Raw genomic sequence first — 20,819 nt, forward strand, 5'->3', positions numbered from 1 at the left:
TGAAGGACCCAGAATAAAGTGGAAGCAATTATAATCTGCAAGATCAATAATAAATAATCCTTTTGAAAGAACATAGCTGTATGTTTACATCTCAGAGAAACCATATATAACAGTATATAGTAATATTACATATATTCCTTATAGACAGTGGTTCCAGTTTATTCCAGGTGTAACTGACTGTTGCCTTAATTATACTGTCCTCTTCGAGTAGTGCCATGATTCTCTGTAAACTACTAGAAGTCACATGTTTTTGTCATATATATTCCACAGTAAAAGATTTTTCAAAAATATTTACTTTGTTTTGATTAGCACTTCTGACTGAATTGTAACACAAAATTTTGTCTTTATGACTTTTTCATGCAGTGCTATACCTTTTCATAAAGATTGTGCAAAATAATCACATTGCCTTTAAAGCAATTTTTAGTTTCCTGGTGGTGGTGGGGTTTTTATGTGGCTTTCAGGAAGTAGAAGTAGATGAAATCAGTGTGTAGATAGAAACAGTTGTAAATACCCCAAAGCCTCCATTCCATGTCTTTATCATAAATTGCCAGGTGCTGGCAGTTGAAAGAAAAAAAAATATATGTATTATGAAATTGTCACCTATGAAAAATACTTCCTGAGGCATAGCCAGAGTATCATGTATTTGTTCTGTGTTCAAGGGTTCTTTGAAGATGAATTTTATTGTCCATAACCTTGCTGCAAATAGCTGCATTATAGCTGTTCATACCTGACAAATTTATTTTCAGGTTTAGTTCTTGTCTTAAGCTTGATTGAGCTGTAGAAACTCTGCTGTGTAGCTGCATTCATGGAAACCTCTGGAGTTTCTGTGGCCTGGCCATCAGTTTGACAATCAGGATTCAACAATTTGGTCCTTCTTTTGCAACTATTCCACACTGATTTCCCCTTCTACAATCAACTCCTCATTGTCCATACATTTTGGGAGCAGCTGTGTCTAATAATAAGTCATTTCAGGGTAAGGCCTGATATTTCCTTCTACTAGTTCATGTTCTGCTTGGGTCCTAGAAATGGCCACCCTCTGAGGCGGTGGAACCAGTGACATGGGACTAATGACTCTTGGAGACTGGCCATCCACACCTCTCATCACAGTGCATTTGGAGCATAAACGTGGACTAAAAAGTAGCTCATGTATGGCTCCACTTAACAGGAGGAGAAACAGCCACAGCGTGTGGAAGCATGAACATGCAGGGGAACTCTGTAACACATATTTGTCCTTGATGCAGTGCTTCCTTCAGCTGGAGAAGTTCTGTTTCCAACATCGACTTGGGTCTCAATGGCAAAAAAAAGCCCCAACATACTGCTTTGGTTCATGTGGGCACAGCTATCATCTAAACTAGGCAACATTTTTCTTCTCTAACATAATACGTTTATGCAGTTTAATTAGTATGAGGCACAACCACAAATCCTAACAGTTTCTGTAGGGATTTCTATCAAGGAAGCACCTGACCAGGATGGAACAACCCACAAACAAAAAGCTCTGATGCAGTTCAGGTCTCAGTGCAGATCCAGTCTAGAGTTTTTTCTCTCTGATAAGCTAATAATCCAGGATCTCAAATATAAAGATACCCAGGAAAACAGAGCCAAAAAACTAGGTCCTGATATTAAATGTATGGACTACTGCCATAGGACATCAAGGGTAAAGCCAAGAAACAATTAACAGAAACCTATCACGTTCTTAGACAATTACTAAAATTCAAGAAGTTATAATTTCTGAAATTATATATCTTCATTTTATACATATATATAAAATAGAATTTGAATATAATTTAAAACCGCTGATCTCTTCTGTAAAAACTTTAGAATAACTATACATATCCTATATTTTCTCAAATTGTGAGGAAAATACAAATGTCTGAATAGAATTGCATCACATATTGATATTTTCAGTTAGGTGTGAATGTTTCAAGTCATCTACATTATTACTCTTAATAGCTATAGATACAGAAATAATATTATCTTACACATTCATGAAGCAGAGAAAATAATTCATCTGTCACAACTTGGAATTTCCTAGAGGCATTGTGCAGAAATCAAATGCTCCATACTGTTCTGTAAGCTGCTTCCAAGAGCCCTCCCATGTGATAAAGCAAGCTGTACTAAATTTATTACCTTTTTAGGTGAATGTCCATAGAATCTCACCAATTCCTCTTTTGTCCTCTTAAATCCTATAGGACATTTCCATAAGGATGATTTTCAAAGTTGCTTAGCAGCCAGAGCTCTCACTAAAGCTTCCAGGGGCTTAGGTTGGTCAGAAATCAGCAGGGTATGCCAAGAGCATTAAGTCTGCATTTTTACAACCACATATAGTCATTCCATGGAAAAAAAATGGGTTTTTACTAACTATGTGTTGTGACAACAGGAATATTGTGTCCTTGTCAACAACTGCATGATAAAACAGAGACATCTACTGGTTAAAATACAAAATAGAAAAAATATCAAGACATCTTTTGTGGACTCCCTTCCTTTGCTTCCTCACTCCACTGCTGAGGTCCAAAACCTGCTCTTCTTTACATCGGCATACTTCTTCCCTTGGTGATCAGCACCCTCCCAGTAAAGCTTACCAAAATATTCAAACTCCACTTGTGCACTCTGGTTAAAGGCAACAGAAAAATTTCCCTTTGATTTCCTGAGAACAAAACCAGGCCCTGTGATGCTGGTAGACCATGAGCGTTTGAAGCCTAATAGACATTTATATGTGACCGGACAAAACCAGTCTTTTCTGTAGAGCAGTGAATGTTTAGCCCTTCTTCTGGCCAGTCCACAGTTTAGGAGAAAACAGATATTCCTTGAACACCCTATTCAGCACCTGCCTAAGTAATTTGTGCTAAAAGCGGAGTCTGAATTACAGCCTTAAATTGGAAGGTTCACATAACTTACAGGCATTTTCCTATCTAGTACACTCTTAGTCTGAGCTCACAGCAGCATGAACGGTACCTTTTAATAATATTTTAATAATAGATAATATATTTTGTGCATCAGATCTTTATTCAATTACGATTTGACCTTTCTAAATATGATGTGAGGACATTTATATATTCGAAGAGCACTGGTACTCTGTGGACGTGTTACAGAATACATCACACCTTAATAAAAGCTTGAAACTGGAGTATTACAGATGAAATTTCAAAAGTAGTTCTGAAGGGAATCTAACATAAGGAAAAGTTTCTAACCCAAATTCTGGATCCAAACTCTGTTGCTCAGCATCCAACCTGGCCAAAGAACTGTTCTCAGTATAATTCCTACCTTTGCAAATTTTGGCTGTGTAGCCACAGCAGGAAGTAAAACTCCTGGCAGCATAGCTTTCAAAGTCACTGGAGAAAACAAACATTCTTACCACATGAAAGACAAATTTGAAAAGGAGGGTTAAAAAGTCTACTCAAAATATGTATCTCTGTTCCCAGATCCATCCCATCAGTCTTGTCATGGTAGCTCTACCAGCAGCATGTTCCCATGGGTTAAAAAACGTTCAAAATAGAAGCATTCCAATAAAGGTTGGCTGTTGTCTGCATCAGCTTTCAGAGAATCTGACTCCATCTTTGCCCAAATGTTTGGAATTCAAGGAGCTGCTGAAGTTGAAAGATTAGAAGTTAATAATTACTTGATTCACTACGAGTAATAGTGATAAGCTCTGATTATATTACCTGCTTACATTATCCGATAGGGTCAGGACATGCGGGATGAATATTTATTGCACCTTCAGAGGCTCTCTGAATCTGTGTCTAGTTTAGGCCTTTCTTAAAGTATCCTGTTTGCCACCAAGCTCTCTAATGCTCTGCAGTGCCATTTTAGCTATCAGTGGCAAAACCCATTCTTCCTGAACTACATCCTTTCTAACAGAAACAAGATTGAGGCAAAAATGTTATAAAAGATCCATCATCCAAATGATTTGTGCTAGGTTAACTCTCACCCAACTAATTTAATCAACTGTCCAGCAGTTTTGGATCATGGTAGGGGAAATCAGAGATTGAGTTCCATGAGTTTATTCAGCAGACTGCTTTCTGCTATTGTATTACTCCAAACAGCCCTCACCTGAGTTCTCCATCTGACTTCTGATGATGTTGATACTTAAGCTGCCTAAATATTTTATGTAAGAATCACGATTTCCATGCTGCAACAACTACATTGGTTTTGCTGTCCTTGATGGTTTATTTAGAACTAGTCTAAATAGGGCTCCACTCCACCTCAGTCTGTAGTGTAGACATTGCCTATGAATGCTACCTTTTACTTTACATTTATAGAATACTTTGGCTTTACTAACTATTTAGTTTCTTCTCCTCCAGTTTCTCAAGTTGTCAGCTTTGCTTCTTAGCAACATGTCTTCATCATACTGAAACCAGTGGAAAATTTTTATAACGCATCTACATGTAACCAAATCAATTTTCTTTCTTTATTAATTGGATTAAGACTAGAATCTTATTTAAACTGCGGTACATTTTTTTCATCCCCTAGAATTAACTTTCCGTAACACCATATATAACTTTTAGGGTTTTATTTAAGAAAGGAGATTCTAAAATTCAAAAGTTAATCAAGAGCAATATGCAGTAAACTATGCACAGAAAAAAATACTTTAAAATAGCAGTAGGAGATTGAAAAATTAAGCAATTCCTTCTTTCATAGGGAAGTTATGAGTAGATTATCAAGTGATCATCATATTATTTGATGACTGTGCTCTCAGTATGTTTTGGTAGGATTGTTGTGTAGTTAGAATAATTAAACTTACTGTAAAAGGAATTAAAGTGTATTAAGTATCTTAATAAAACCTAGTGAAAAGAGAAAATATGAATTATGGGGAATTGAATATTGTCTAATGATTTATAACAAGATAGGCATAAAATAAAAATATATATCAGGACTTGACTCTAAAGTTAAATCAATGTTCTCTTTTAGATATATTTATAGTAAACTTTATTAATTCAAGGAGCTGAAAACCCCACAGAGAATTAAGTTCTTTACATTGTGAATGGAAAATGTATATGGCAATTTCTCCCAATGGGATAGGACTAATTCCCTCCAGAAAATGCAGAAAACTGAAGGCTGATAAACAGATCTATCTATTTTCTTCAGCTTGACCTCTCTCTCTCTTTTTTTTTTTTTTTAATTTATGTTTAGTCCATAGTCCCCATGGTTATGGGCATGGTCTTTGAAGCATGAAATGAGTGTACCTAATAAATCAATGTCTGCTAGAATGTGATAGCATCCTAAAACACATGATATGATATGAAAGGTTCATATATTTCTGTTGAAGCTATAGTTAATATTTTATATGTCATAAAAGCAAGTCTATGTAGTAATGAGAAAAAGTATCATATTGTGTATATTTCCAGCGGAAGTCTAAATTGTTTATGAGGGAAAAAGGAGAAAGAAGGGAAATTCACCTTACAGTTAGTAAAAAAGAAGACAGTTAAGATATGCAGGCCTTTAACTACACATGACTGTATCACTAAAGAGGAAACAACAGGCTGGATTCATTTCCCTAACAATTTCTCTGATTCCACAAGTGTCGGAAATATTGGCATAAGCTTTATATAAACCTATAGATTGATGTAGATTTTTTATATAGAGCTGCAGTTCTGAAATATATATAGAAATTGACATGAAGCCAAAATAGAAAAATTATTTTAGAAGTGTGAGTAAAGATTTTGTCTGAATTTTGTGCCTGTCTTAATTTCAAATAAGGCTGAGTAGCAAGTGTCTTTGATAGATAACAGCAGTCTTCAGGTGGGAGGTCATCCTTACTCACTGTGTTATGTCACTAAAAGACAGTCTCCATCAATGGTAAAAAGATGATAGAGTGAGAATAGTTTAAACAAAAATCTTAGTATGGTTGTCAGCAAATTAGACTCGAGTGTACAGTCCTGGTTAATAATCTGAGATCTCAGCTGTAAACAAATTCCATTAAAACTAAATGGTACATACCAACAGTGAGAACCAAGAAATTTAATTTCTAATTTCCACAGCATTTCTTTTTGAAATCAGTTACATCCAGCCTTCTATTTTAAGTTGAATGTTAATATCAAAATTAATAGCGTCAGAATGAGTCTGTGCATCAGGTGTGTTCATTTCCCCCATTATATCCATTCAACAGCCTATCCTAAAACTTCTCAGAGCTAAACAATTGGGGTTTGATTTTTCATTGCTCCTGCTTGTTTAGCTCCACGGTGATTTGCCAGCTGTTTTTAATAACTTACGTAATGGCAAGCAGTAAAAAGAAATCTCTCACCTCTGGTGAGATTCCGGTCTACTTGGACGGTATTTTGTCTGAGAAGCAAATAGCATGCCAGCATTATCTTTATTTTGCCAGTATTACCGTTACAAATGGTATGCTTTCCATACCCTCGTGTATTTAAGGTGGTAGGATAAAGGCCTTCTGCAGTGAATGTGGGTGCCCCAGGACAGCGCACGGCTGCATCCGCTTTGCCGAGGGCCCGCATTCAGCACCGGGCCGGGGGGGGACAGCTCCCGGGCCTGCCCCGCCCCGCCCCGCCCCACTCCGCTGGGTCCTACCGCCCTGCTCCCAGCCTCGCTTCCTCTGCCTCCCACCATCAGCCTGGCTGCTTGCTGGGGGTAACCTCCTCGTTTGGGTTTGGGGGCGGAGCTGTTTGGGGGTTTTTTTGGAAAGTGAAATTCTTGGTCATGAAGCCAATGTTTTGTGCATGCGAGGAGTGCAGAACAGATCTTGCATATCGTCTGCTATGCTAAAGAGTCGGGAACCGCAAGCTCTTTGTCATGACTTAGATGGAAGTTCTGAAGATTGTAGTACATTCATCTAAGTAATAAAAATTAGACAGCCAGTACAAAACACAACCTAAACATAAGGAACGTGCCAGCTGTGATCATCAAAAGGTTTAGGAAACTTCTGACTGAGGACGGGCAAGGACTTATTAAAGACATCTCAGACATTTTGGTAAATTTAGCTGACTTTCCTTACACAAATGGGCAAATTGTTTCATCTAAAAATATATTTAGGGACGTCGAAAAGCTCTGCAGACACAGAACTATTTTATAAATACAGCCTTCAACATGACTCTTAATTTTTTGTGTTTCTCTGTAACAGGGAGTTAAATCTCTCCCATTCTTACACAGAAAAAAAAGCTTTAGCTAGACAGACTTTTTATTTTCACTGTAACCCACATTACATTAAATGGTTTAATTGATTAAACTAGTTACACTATAATTTCAAGCATGTACTAGCTCCACTTCTGCCAATAATATGACAGACAAATTCATGGGCTTATCCAATTCCTAGTGAAAAAAATAAAGCAATTCCCATTCATTTACACTGACTCTGGATCTGCCATTTCTTCTACATTAAGTCCTAGTGGGCAGTTTACAATTTATAATTATGAAATAATTGATTTCATGTCTCCAGCTGAGATAGCCTTTTGCTGTTCAACAAAAAAATGTTAGAACTGACTTGATATGGATTTTAATCTTTTAACAAGCTGAAAGTAATGCTAATTAACTTTGTGCTAAATAAACAGTATTCAGGGTTGTCTCCATTGATGCTGAACTGAGTATATATGCCTCTTCCCAAACTATGAAGACTGCCTTCATCTCTGACTACTTAAGGTCTCCCATCTTTGCCAGCCTAACAGATACCCCCGTATTTTCCTCAACTTTTGCTCCTAATTAATTACAGCAGTTTTCTTCAGGGCTGTGCTGAAGATGCAGCTAATAGTCACACATTGCCTATTACTTGTGCCTAGCGCAATTTCTCTGGTCTCCAAGATCTCTGTCACCACTTTTTGGTCACAATATTTAGTAAATACATCCTGCAAATTTTAGCAATATTGTAGTTAATTTTGTACTATGTAGCTAATATGCCACTAGTGTTCTAATCGACTTTTATGGCCCCTGCATTCAGATTCATAGAGACTCAGTCCACATTCCTAGGGTTCTCATTTTCCCATATTATCCACTGGAAGATTGCCTTATACCAAGCCACCTCCGTATTCAGCCATAATCACATGCTCAAACCCTTATTTTACTAAATCCTGATGCTGAAATTCTAGGTGGTACAAACACCAAGGTCATCCTCCCTGAAGCAATAATCAAGTCATTAAGTAAATGCAGTTTGCCCACCACAGAGTGCAGGAGGGATGTATTCTATTACTGTTATCCTAATAGCATAAATACAAAACCCAGTAATTTACCTGTAACAGAATGCAGGAGAGATGTATTTTATTACTGTTAATTTAAACCAGAAGTATTCCAGGCTGTTCTCAAAGAACATAGGATTCTTTCCTAAGCAGATTTATCCCCTCTGAGAGTTTAGGTCTTCTAAGGCAAATACTAGTCTATGGAATGGGAATGTTAGCACACAGTGGAAGAGGGATGGATATGGAAAGGCTTCATGAAAAAACTGGAGTTCATGCAGGGCTCTTAAGCAGGAAGGATATCAGCTATACAGAAAGGCTTTATGACTGAACTTCTGAAGTCAAGGATGTGCCAAGACAGTAGTATTCTCTCAGGTCAAGTAAACCTACCGGAGCCAGTTTCAAAATACCTTGCTTAGATACAGTTGTGCTTGAAGAAGTTTGAGTGACCTAGCCGTAAAATCTCAGCTTTATCTACCTGTTATTACCCCTCCTGCTAGACTTACCATCATTGTGATCATGCTGATGTTATCATCACTAGTCTCCCATGCATACAGGAATTGGTATGCAGCAAACTACTACCTCCCTTGAGCCTCCTCAGGCACAGACCTGAAGGGCACTGCATTACAGAAGCAAAGGTAGTCCCTTTGACTACCCTGCCCTCAGCTTCACTACTACACATGTTGGCTCCCAGTTTGGGTGATCTTCATAGGACAGCACATCCCTGGACATATGCCACTTAAGAAATGACTACTTAGGTAGAGTCACCACTGAACTTCATGGAACCATGAATAAACATCTAGAAGTACTTGAACTCACTAGCTTAATGGGAACTTGGGTCTGCCAAGCTGAACTGAAGACAAAGCAGTGGCTGCTCATCTACTGATGAACTAGTAGTCACTTCTGATATCTAAAGATATGATAGGGAGTATCTATGAAGCTAGTTGTGAAATCTTTAGTGAAAAGCTCCTAAATAAGCATTTCTAGACTAAGCTTTTAAGGTGACAGTCATCCCAGTGCAGAGAGACAAAAAGAAAAGACTGTGCATCACTTGGGCACCAGATAAGTACACCACTAAGAGCTTAACCTTCATACATGGAGGTTAATGTCAGGCTTAATGAATATCCCTGAAAGATCAATGAAGAACATTCAAATTGAGTCCTTAAAAATACTAATAATAATGATCTAGGAAAAAGTGGAAATGAAAGGTCGGAATTCTAAATAATGTCATCAAGGAAGGAGATCAAGAGTAGCAGAGAGAAGCTGTTCAGTGATTACACATACTGTCAGAACCATTATCAGATGTGTTCCTGAAAGGGCAACTGTGATAGAGCTGTAAGCTGAACTAAATTTATGTTGTTCTGTTAAATTATTCCCCTCTCCTCCATCTTATTTTTCAAAAATTAAACACTGTATTCTATGTGGAGCTGTTAGACCTGTGCCAGGAGTCTGCAATCAGCGGTTATTATAGAAAGGTAAAAAGAGATGAAAGGTGTGCTCTGAAAGGGTAGATGTGCATAAGCAGTGGCAATTTTCCACTTGTAATGATGGTTTGCAGGCCCTGTAAGATAACTACAAAGGATGTCTGTTTTGAGACTTCATGACAGAATGATGTAAACTTCTTTCTTACTGTATCATGAAATTCTGTCCTCACTCTTGCAAGTACTGACTCAGTTCTAATAATGACAAAGCGGAGGCTGAGGTCAGAGTACCTGACCCAACTGGAGGCTGATGTCATTTATTTCTCAGTAATAGTTTTAGGATCATTTTAAATTGGTACCTAGGTCTAATTTTAGTAACTGACAATGAATTTTTCCATGACTTAAGACAAGGATTATTTGCAAACATATACAATACATCTATTCTTACATAATTTTCAGTGTTGCAGAACTATTAAGATTGGCTAGAATTGGCATGCTTAAGGCTTGCCATAACTCCATTGCATTCCAGTCTGGACCAAATCCAAGTAGGGTTTGTCCCTATTTGTCTCCTTTTTCATGTCTCCTGGCCTTATGCTAATAAAGAGCATTAGCCAGTAATGGCCATACCCTGTTATCAGTAGCAAAATGTCTTGCCTCTTTGTTGGAACTTTTTCAGTGTGGCCTGTTTGTCCTGGTTTCACCTGGGATAGAGTTAATTGTCTTCCTAGTAGCTGGTATGGTGCTATGTTTTGAGTTCAGTATGAGAAGAATGTTGATAACACACTGATGATTTCAGTTGTTGCTAAGTAGTGTTTAGACTAAAGTCAAGGATTTTCAGCTTCTCATGCCCAGCCAGCAAGAAAGCTGGAGGGGCACAAGAAGTTGGCACAGGACAGAGCCAGGGCAGCTGACCCAAACTGGCCGATGAGGTATTCCGTACCATGTGATGTCACATCTAGTATAGAAACTGGGGGGAGTGGGGGCGGGGGGTCGCGCCTTGGGGACTAACTGGGTGTCGATCGGCGGGTGGTGAGCAGTTGCATTGTGCATCATTTGTACATTCCAATCCTTTTATTATTGCTGTTGTCCTTTTATTAGTGTTATCATTATCATTATCAGTTTCTTCTTTCCTGTTCTATTAAACCATTCTTATCTCAACCCATGAGTTTTACTTCTTTTCCCGATTTTCTCCCCCATCCCACTGGGTGGGAGGGGGAGTGAGTGAGCGGTTGCGTGGTGCATAGTTGCTGGCTGGGGTTAAACCACGACACTGTTAAAACCTCAGATTCAAAGTAACAGACTTCTAAGTCTAAGCCGGACTGTTTATGATGTGAGCTGTGACACACTAGTACACATTTTGAGCACAGAATTGCCAGCAGGCAGGTGTGAGCTGAATACAGTCCTCTCTGCAGAGCAGCACAATGTAGAATCATGGGCCAGAAGCAAGAGGTGATGCTTGTAACTGGGAAGTCCCAGGGACACAATGAAGGGAGACAATGAAGAGGCCAGGGACAGAGATGCTGCCTCATGACCTTGTTCTGCAGTGTCTAGCAAGGAATAGCAGTGGCAGCTGCTGAAGGCATTGCCATGGTGCTACACTGATAAGTGCTATTATTAGCCAGTAAAATGTCCTCGTACTTATCCAGTTTGTGCAAACGTAAAAATATGCTGCTTCTTTGCATTGCTGAAGGAAAGTATAATGGCCCTTTCCCCTAAATATCTACAGACTGATGTCCTGACTATTCTTGAAATTCCTCATGCGATAATACTTACAGTTGGAATGCAGCTCAATTTGTAGTGGTGTCTTTGCTGCTCCAATGAACACCTTGTTTGGATAGTCCCAGGTGTCAAGAACAGGACACACACAGATTTAGGTAGATGCACAAGGCCGTGCTCCTATTGAGTAAAACTTTTTGTTCCATTCAGTTCTAAACTTGGTATCACAGTCTGAAGACTGTTGACAGTAAAGGATGCTGCTGATTTAACCTCATTTCCATAAGTTTCCCATCAAGCCTACAAATGTCTTCCACTTTTGTGGGCTTACTCCCTCAGAGAAATGACAGCCCTCATGATCTGACCTTCTGCCAGCGTGACTGTGAGTTGGTGGATTGCCTGGGCCCAAGCTGGGAGCTCCGTGCTACAGGCTAAGGACACTTCTATGCAACATACAGCATGGCCTGCTGGCTACAGCACTTGGTAGCGCCCAAGTTTCTCTGAAGAACGTAGACCAACTCCAGCTATCTGTCTACCCCAATCTAGATCTAGACACCTCTTTCCCAAGAGCAGTTGCTTCTGAGAACGTATAGCTAAGTGCCAAAGAAACTTGATACAGTTCTCCAGAAACTGTTGTCAGAAGTCTTTCAAAAGCTGAACAATGACTATTTTTTCTGATTTTTTTTCTAAAGCCAGAGCTAAAGATACTGCCAGAGCACTTTATTTGAAAATATATCATACATTTAAATGCAGAAAGAGAAGAGTATGTAACAGTCTGATAAATTTCAGTGCCTATGGAGGCTAGAGATTTGAAAAGTAATGAGACTACATTGCAGTCTGTTATTTAAATGGTCTAGATCCTACCCTAGATCCTGCCCTGGAGCAAAAACTAAGAAAACAACATAACTAATACAGTTTTACCTGATTATAGTTTGAAACCTATATTAATCAAATATACTGCACTGTCTGTTAGATATGGCTCAACTGAGCTTTACCTGAGCAACTACACTTTAGTGTGAACCTAATGTATACTTTTTCTCTGCTTTATATAACAATAACACTGGCACGTCAGTTACGTCAGAAGACTCTTCACAGTATCAGTTGCAGAACTGCAAGGAGCAATTTGAAGCCTATTCCATTACACCTTTATTTTCTGCCTCAGTTGTATGCTCATTCTATGCAGAAGTTCTCACAGTGCTGGCAATAATGAATTATGAGGTGGGTGCACAGAAGAAAAAAGCCAGTTTTTAGTAGCAATTTAATACTGGGAAACCACTACATTTTCAGGAGATTGCTACCAGTCCTTGCCCCACCAAAAATCAGAAACAACAGTATCTGGAGCAGCCTGTTAAGACTGCATTGTTAACTGAAGGAATGTTTTACTATTCATTGCATCAGCAGCAGATTCAAATGTCTCATATCCACCCAATAAGAAAGGAATTAAAATATGTCCATTCTTTTAGAAACATTTTGCAATTTATAAGGAAATATTTTTAAAGTTTAGTAAGAGTTGGATTTTTATGTGTTTTTGTAGAATCATAGCTAAATGACATAAGCTGCCAGAATCTGTCATTTAAACAGAGTATTGTTTATATTCTGAAATGCAGATTAAAAATAGTATGTCAAGAATTATATAGCCAAACTGTGGTCATAGATTGATGTCATGGTTTAACCCCAGCTGGCAATTAAGCACCACACAGCCTCTTGCTCACTCCCCCACCCCCAGGGGGATGGGGGAGAAAATCAGGAAAAAAAAGTAAAATTCATGGGTTGAGATAAAGACAGTTTAATAGAACAGAAAAGGAAGGGGTAGTAATAGTATTAATAGTAATAGTAATAGTAGTAGTAGCAGCAGCAGTAGTAGTAGTAATATATGGAAAACAAGTGATCCACAATGCAATTGCTCACCACCCGCTGACCGATGCCCAGCCAACCCCTGAGCCACAGTGACCCCCAGCCAACTCCCCCCAGTTTATATACTGGGCATGACGTAATATGATATGGAATACCCTTTGACTCGTTTGGGTCAGCTGTCCTTGCTGTGTCCCCTCCCAGCTTCTTGTGCACTCCCAGCCTCTGCTGGCAGTGAAGTGTGAAAAGCTGAAAATTCCTTGACTTAGTATAAACACTGCTTAGCAACAGCTAAAACATCAGTGTGTTATCAACATTATTCTCATCCTAAAACCAAAACACAGCACTATACCAGCTACTAAGAAGAAAATTAATTTTATTCCAGCCAAAACCAGGACAATTGATTACCTGGAGTATGCAAAATTTACCAGGTGTTTCAGTCCAGAATACAGTTCCAGAAACATGCCCAGAACACAGGAAGTTTTGCTGGGAAAGATTCAGTCAGTGGTGGTGGGTTTTTTACTCTTCTGTATCAGCATAGCTAGCCTAGCAGGTTGCTACAGGCCTTATAAACTCGGTGCTTCTGTTAATATAAGCTACATCTGTTCTATGAGGATTTACCAGCGTAATACTACCTGCAAAGTGTTCCTTATGTAGACTCAGAATAGGGAGTCCCTTTTTTTCTTCTTTTTTTCCTCATAGTTGCTCTTGTTCTTCCTAGTGATCCCCTGCCATTTTTTTGCCTAATGAGTTGTAAAATCTAATCAATTGCAATAATTAAAACATACTGTGTGTGGAATGATGCACAATTTTAATTACACAACAAAGTCCCAGACAAATAAAAGCTTGGATTCTTACATTAGAAAAAAACAAAATACTTTTGTTTGCTGTGAATTTTTTTCACCAAGAACAGACTCATGCTTATAGATGATAAATACAAACACTAAAAATTCCAGGCCTGCTATTCTGTATATTTTATTAAGATAGCTGGCAGAGTTCAGGCTTGCATGTTACCAGCCTATGAATGAATGGCTGGAACAGATAGGTGGCTGCTGTCAGTAAAACACCCTAGGTGGCAACTCTGAACAGGAAAGTTTTGCATGCAAGACCTATAAAATGCATGGAGTTTTAGCGTTGTCATACAGTTTAAGAAGTGGTGCTATACATTGACTCACCTCTTTTCTAGGATCTTTTGTATGCTGATAAACATTTAGGCATAAAATAAATTGCATATGACAGACTGAAACGCCAGTGTTTCCTAATTAAAACCAGTTTAATGACAATTGGGCAGATATGTTCTCATGATTTTCTTTTTTAAGAACAATGCATGTCAAGTAATTGGGCCCTTGTATTACACAGCTTTTTCCTATGCTGTTATTTACATTCTGATGCCAGCACCAATGAGGAAGCCATCAGTTTGACAGACACTGCAAGCTCAACGATTCAGACCTGTGCCATGTTTATTTGTTCTTTGAATTCTGAAAGTATAATTATGTCATTGAATGTGTTAGAGAACTCAAGCATGCATTAGTTATTTCATAGTGATTTCAGTGGAGAACCTGATATACCTTATTTAAGCTTCAAACTTTTTCACAGTGAAAGCTGATGCAGGCAACTTTCACAGCTTGAAAGGTAGTTATTGCTCTCCAATAATAGTGTTGCCTTTTGTCTGCCTCTGTCCTAGCTATGGGCCATCACAAATTTCATTAATCATCAGCCCTACCTAGGTATGCAGCGCTATTGCCTTCATTCTTTACTAAGATTGGCTTCTTTTGCTGTTGTGGGTACTAGAAGTTTAAAGGGACATATAGCCCTTCTAAATAGGATAGATTAACCAGAGTATCTTTTCCAAATGGGCTGTATGAAGGATGAAGACAGGTGGTCCACAACTCACTTGGCAGGAGAAATGAATGGATCTTATTCCTCCAATAAATAAGGCTAAAAAAGAAAAAAGAAAAAAAAAAAAAAGGCAGAAGCCGCACTGCTAAGGAGAGATACAAATCTGTTTGGAATACTTCAAAATCTGAAAGGTACTACCTGTTCTGTACTATTATTAGCTGAAAAGGCCGAAGATAGCACTTAAATACAAGATGATGCCAAATGCAGACCCTCGCACCATGAGCAATTTCAGTTTGTGCTTAGAGAGCTGAATTTGTGCTACTAACCTCTAGCTGAAACAGGCTTGCTGCTATTTTTCTCAAAGTTAGAGGGAGGTGGCCTGTCCATCTCTGGAGCTGTTATCACCACTGTGGCCAATCTCTCCCCATATACTCATCACACCTGCATTCTGCTTAGCTGCATTTCACTCTTCTTGGGTATTACAGCAATTTTGTCAGACTTAGTATGTCCTTGGAAGTACACCAAACATCACCAAATGGATTTAACAGTATCAGTTCTGAGAAATGAGAGCAAATGCTTTTAGGAGCACTTGAGCTTTAAAATAGAAAACAATTTATTTTAGTATTTCTAATAGAAACCTGGATTTACTTAGGACTTCTAACCAAAACAATATATTTCTTCCAAGTAAAGTATTATAATTTTTGCATGGCTTTAATGCTTCACATGCTATCTCAAAACTGCCCATATTCCTTTGAGTATAAATAACTAAATGTTGTAGTAAAACCATTAGGTTCTCTGATAGATTCATTTCTTTTCTCATAATACTGGTTCTGTAAATGAGAATGACCAGCTATTCCAGGCAAAATGGAAGGCTGTGAGGTACATAGGTGCCTGAACTTTATCAAAATGAACAACAAAATATTTCAGAAAACCTATCATCTCGTGAGACAGAAATTGAAACATTATTTCTAGGAAGCATTTGTCTCCTTATACATTTTAATCATGATGAGAACCTGGGTTCACCTTCATACTACTGCTTACTTTTTAACATCTTGCTCTCAACCTAATTCAGGGCCAATACCTTCGATTCTTTTAGCACCTGAAATTTGTCTAGACATGACAATTCAGCAGGACTAGTCTCCTGAACAATGCTTCATGTTTATTTTTCTTAACTTTGACTTTTGGCTCATAAATTTACGCATGGCTAGGAAGATGTGCACTATGTAGTACTAAATTGGCAGCTTACACATTGTATTTCCCAATCACTTCTCCACACTGTGTAAAGTTTTACATAATTACATTTAATGCAGAAAATTAATAATGTTCTGCACATTAGCAGGAACTTTATATCCTTCACTTGGTAACCTGCAATAATAAATATCACCTCCCACTGTGCTTCAACAAATGGTAAGACCAGTCATGGCTTGCTTTCTGAAATGAATTGGCTTACTGCAGGCAGTAAAACCATCAGGTTTTGATTGTGTCTAAGGTGAGTGTAATGTTTTCTCTCTGTGCAAAAATCAAAACATTAAAACAAAATAATGAATGCAGCAGCCAAAGCAGCTTCCACCATTCTGAGTTTATTTGACACGTGCACATTTGAAAGGATTTAAGCAAGCCCTTACAAATACACTTTTATCAGTCTAACTAAAACATTGTTTATTTTGTTTTACAGATTTTGGCCATTGTGTCCATTCTGTTCATCGTACTGTCCACTATTGCTTTGTCTCTTAACACACTACCAGAGCTTCAAGAAATAGATGAATTTGGGCAGCCAAATGACAACCCTCAGCTAGCACACGTTGAAGCTGTGTGTATTGCTTGGTTTACCATGGAGTACCTTTTGCGTTTTCTGTCCTCACCAAATAAGTGGAAGTTCTTCAAAGGCCCATTAAATGTCATTGACTTACTGGCCATCTTGCCGTACTATGTCACCATTTTCCTCACGGAGTCCAATAAAAGTGTCCTGCAGTTCCAAAACGTCAGACGTGTGGTTCAGATATTTCGTATCATGAGGATCCTAAGGATTCTTAAGCTCGCCAGACATTCAACAGGACTTCAGTCTTTAGGTTTTACACTCAGGCGCAGTTACAATGAATTGGGCTTGTTGATATTATTTTTAGCCATGGGAATAATGATATTTTCGAGTCTTGTGTTCTTTGCTGAAAAGGATGAGGATGCTACAAAATTTACCAGTATCCCTGCATCATTCTGGTGGGCAACAATCACTATGACTACTGTAGGATACGGTGACATTTATCCTAAGACGTTATTAGGTAAAATAGTTGGAGGACTTTGCTGTATTGCTGGAGTCCTAGTCATAGCCCTGCCCATACCAATTATTGTGAACAATTTCTCAGAGTTTTATAAGGAGCAAAAAAGACAGGAGAAGGCAATTAAGAGAAGAGAAGCACTTGAGCGAGCTAAAAGAAATGGCAGTATTGTCTCCATGAACCTGAAAGATGCCTTTGCTCGCAGTATGGAAATGATAGACGTAGCAGTAGATTCAGGTAAGTCTGGAGAAGCAGCCAATCCAAAGGAGACACCTGATGACAACCACCTGTCCCCAAGCCGGTGGAAATGGGCCAGAAGGACAATGTCTGAAACAAGCTCAAACAAGTCTTATGAGAACAAATACCAAGAAGTTAGTCAACAAGACTCCCGCGAGCAATTAAACAATGCTGCAGCATCCTCCAGCCCGCAGCACCTCAGTGCCCAAAAACTGGAGATGTTGTATAATGAAATTACTAAAACTCAGTCTCAGCCTAATCTTAATGCTGGTTACCAAGACCAGTCAGCAAAGCCACCCATGTATGAAGAAGAAATTGAAATGGAAGAAGTTACTGGTCAGAGAGATCCGTTGCCAACTGGACCTACGGACATCATAACAGACATGAGAAGTACATCCAGTATCGACAGTTTTGCCAGTTGTGCAACTGACTTCACGGAAACAGAGAGGTCTCCCCTTTCTCTGTTTCCTGGCTCTCACTTGCAAATGAGATTTCCAGCTGATGCTGTTAACCTGGAAGACAACCAAAGAGTAAGGAGTTCTCAGTGTATACCATTCACAAAAGACAGAATGTTTTCTCCAACCGATGTCACCTTTGACTATAATCCAGTCGACAGAGCTGTTATCAGTGACGGCAGTGGGTCCCAAACTGGTTTGCATGGTCATTTGCATTTTGACACTGCCATGGAAAGCCCCAAAAGTTCCCTGAAAGGTAGCAACCCATTAAAATCTAGATCCCTTAAAGTTAATTTTAAAGACAATAGAGGTGGTGCTCCACAAACTCCACCGAGCACTGCAAGGCCACTGCCAGTAATGGCAGGAGCAGACTTCACACAGGCCACCCCGCAGCACATCAGCACCATTCTCCTAGAAGAAAACTCACCCCAAGGTGAACGACCTTTACTTGGTGCTGATGCGTCGGCACTTCGTCAGGGACCTGCTAAAAAATCATCCCCTCTCTTTCCCAAACAGAAGATTTTCTCTTTCCCTTCCAAAGAGAGGAGGAGCTTCACTGAAATAGACACTGGAGAAGAAGAAGAGTTTATGGAGTTACATGGTATAAAACATGAAAAACAACAGGATATCAAGACAAATTGCTGTGGGGATAAACACAGTGATGGCAACCATTTAACAGAGGAGCCACAGGTCAGCTCTTCACCCAAAAGCATGAGTCACAACTGTACTCAAGACATTTACCATGCTGTGGGTGAGGTAAAGCAAGACAGTAACCAAGAAGGTCACAAAATGGAAAACCATTTATTTGCCCCAGAAATTCATTCAAGTCCAGGAGAAACTGGTTACTGTCCCACACGTGAAACTAGCATGTGACTAGTTACAAAAGCAATAAAAATACCTTTTCTTAAAACACAGTTAGTAATGCCTATGAACTAAAACATGGAAAGCCTCAAAAAAAAATGCATAAAATGTTATTTTTGCATGGCATGAAGAGTTGTTTAGTTTAAATACTGTTTAATTAAAAAAAAAAAAAGACTGCTTTTTGTAACAAACTGAAAAAAAACAGGAAAAAAATGATTCGAGAACAGTGAATAAAATAAAGAGAGCTCTGTTAGGAGCTAGTGTTCTGCAACATCTGACATTTTTGATCCTTTCACTTATGATTGTAGACAGATTTTGAACTCTTTTAACTTTTTTTGTTTTCTTGGTTACAATGAATTTTAGAATTTGCACATGAAAGGATGAAATGTCAATGCATGCATTCATAAAGATATGAAACAAGGTGCTTTGAGCTTGCAAAATGCATATATTTGTAAATAGTTTGGGGTTGGGGGGAAAGCTACTGTTAACAAGGATTTACGGAAAAAGCATTTCCTGGGACACAGGTACTTCCTTCACAGCGTGCTGCCTGGAGGTTTTGTACAGACTTATGTTGCAAAATTGCAACTTCTACTTAAAGCATCTCACGTATCTTGCTTTCTGTTAAAAAGCTCATGCGTATATCTGTTAATTAAGGACTACAGTATTTTAGTTTATCTGTGCTGTAAATCATGATTTTTTATTTGCATAACTTTAGTTATTGCATTTGTCAGTTTAATTAACGATCCTGTGAGAAAAAGCAAAGATTTAATGACCAGAACTTGAAGCATTTGATATTTTTATAGAAAACTGCCAACATTTCATAACTAAGAAAAAATATGTTCCATTTTAAAATAAAAAACCATCATTATTTCTGTGGCAATAAATAGTGCCAAATGGCTATATAGACATATCCAAAAGTTCTCAATCTCTTTGAATATTTCTTTTAACTTGGTATTAAAATAATATTACTCACATCCTTTTTTCCTTTGATTTAACAGTATTTCCTTCTACATGATCTCTGAGCTCTCTTTCCCTTCTCTTTACATGCAGTGCCCATATTTCAATAATGGCAATGTTGTTGAAGCCGTTACGGTGTAAGGACATAAGAGACAAGCTTTGTAGGGGGAAGTAGTACCTTTTGTTATCACAAATCATATAGCTGGAAAAAACAGGCTTCAAATACATGTGACTTGCCGCAGGTCTTCCATGCCCTGAAGCTTGTCTGTGTTTTTCAGTTCAATCATTTGGACTGACAGAAGGTTATCACCTGACTCACTAACTTTGCGTCAACCCATCCTCCCATGGCTGTTCCAAAAGCAGAGTATAGGCTTTTCCCTATACTTAAGTAAAGGGAAATGTCAGTCATTCCATTGGCAACTGCCAAAGCATCTTTGGTTTCTCTGATATTCTCCAGCTTTGTAAAAGAAAGATGCTGAACCAAAGCCTTCATTACAAAGTACCCATCTAACCACTGTCTGAAAAAAGCTATTATTTTTTTATCCAGCACCAATAGCTTCCTATGCTATACTATAAAGAGGCCTATAAATCGCTTTAATTTCTTCAATCATAAAGTTTATTCAGTTCATTAATCCTAATCATAAGCAAAAGTATGCAGCAACACAGGAATGTCCTACAAAATGTTCTTTTTTTTTTTTTTTTTTTTTTTAGGAAAACAAAATACAGGTATTTTTTTGCTGACCTCTGATTTCTGCTGAAATTGGATACTCCCTTACAACAGTTTTGTTAAGAGCAGCAGTCCAGCCTCAAAGCTAAAAGCCAGAGGGTCCAGCAGTTAAATTCTCAGGAGGTGTTTAGAAATTGTAGCATCAGTTCCATGGGCTTGTTGCCAGAGATTGGGCTTCTCACTTCCCCATGCACAGAAGGGGGAGAATGCTTCTTCCAGGTCAGTGCTGTAACAGCAAGCATTGCAAAGACACGGAGACAGCAAGAATGGAAACCTTAAAAGCACTTTAGACCAACCAACACGTGGTTTGTAACAGCAGGCTTCTACCTCCCATAGTGGACCCAGGTTAATTTTTACTTATGTGTCATTTT

The 20,819-nt window shown here is 38.5% G+C and overlaps 1 protein-coding gene across 1 annotated transcript in view; it reads left to right on the forward strand.

The window, feature by feature from the left end:
• The window catches only part of KCNB2 (potassium voltage-gated channel subfamily B member 2), a 197,879-nt gene extending 177,455 nt beyond the window's left edge, over nucleotides 1–20,424 (forward strand). Inside the window, exon 3 of the mRNA XM_052788200.1 lies at nucleotides 16,614–20,424. Within this exon, the coding sequence (XP_052644160.1) occupies nucleotides 16,614–18,776 (2,163 nt within the window). The 3' untranslated portion in view covers nucleotides 18,777–20,424. The remainder of the gene's footprint in view (nucleotides 1–16,613) is intronic.
• The last annotated feature ends 395 nt before the right edge of the window (nucleotides 20,425–20,819 follow it).

The sequence above is a fragment of the Harpia harpyja genome, chromosome 5 (genome assembly GCF_026419915.1).
Source record: "Harpia harpyja isolate bHarHar1 chromosome 5, bHarHar1 primary haplotype, whole genome shotgun sequence".
In the NCBI taxonomy this organism is placed as follows: Eukaryota; Metazoa; Chordata; class Aves; order Accipitriformes; family Accipitridae; genus Harpia; species Harpia harpyja.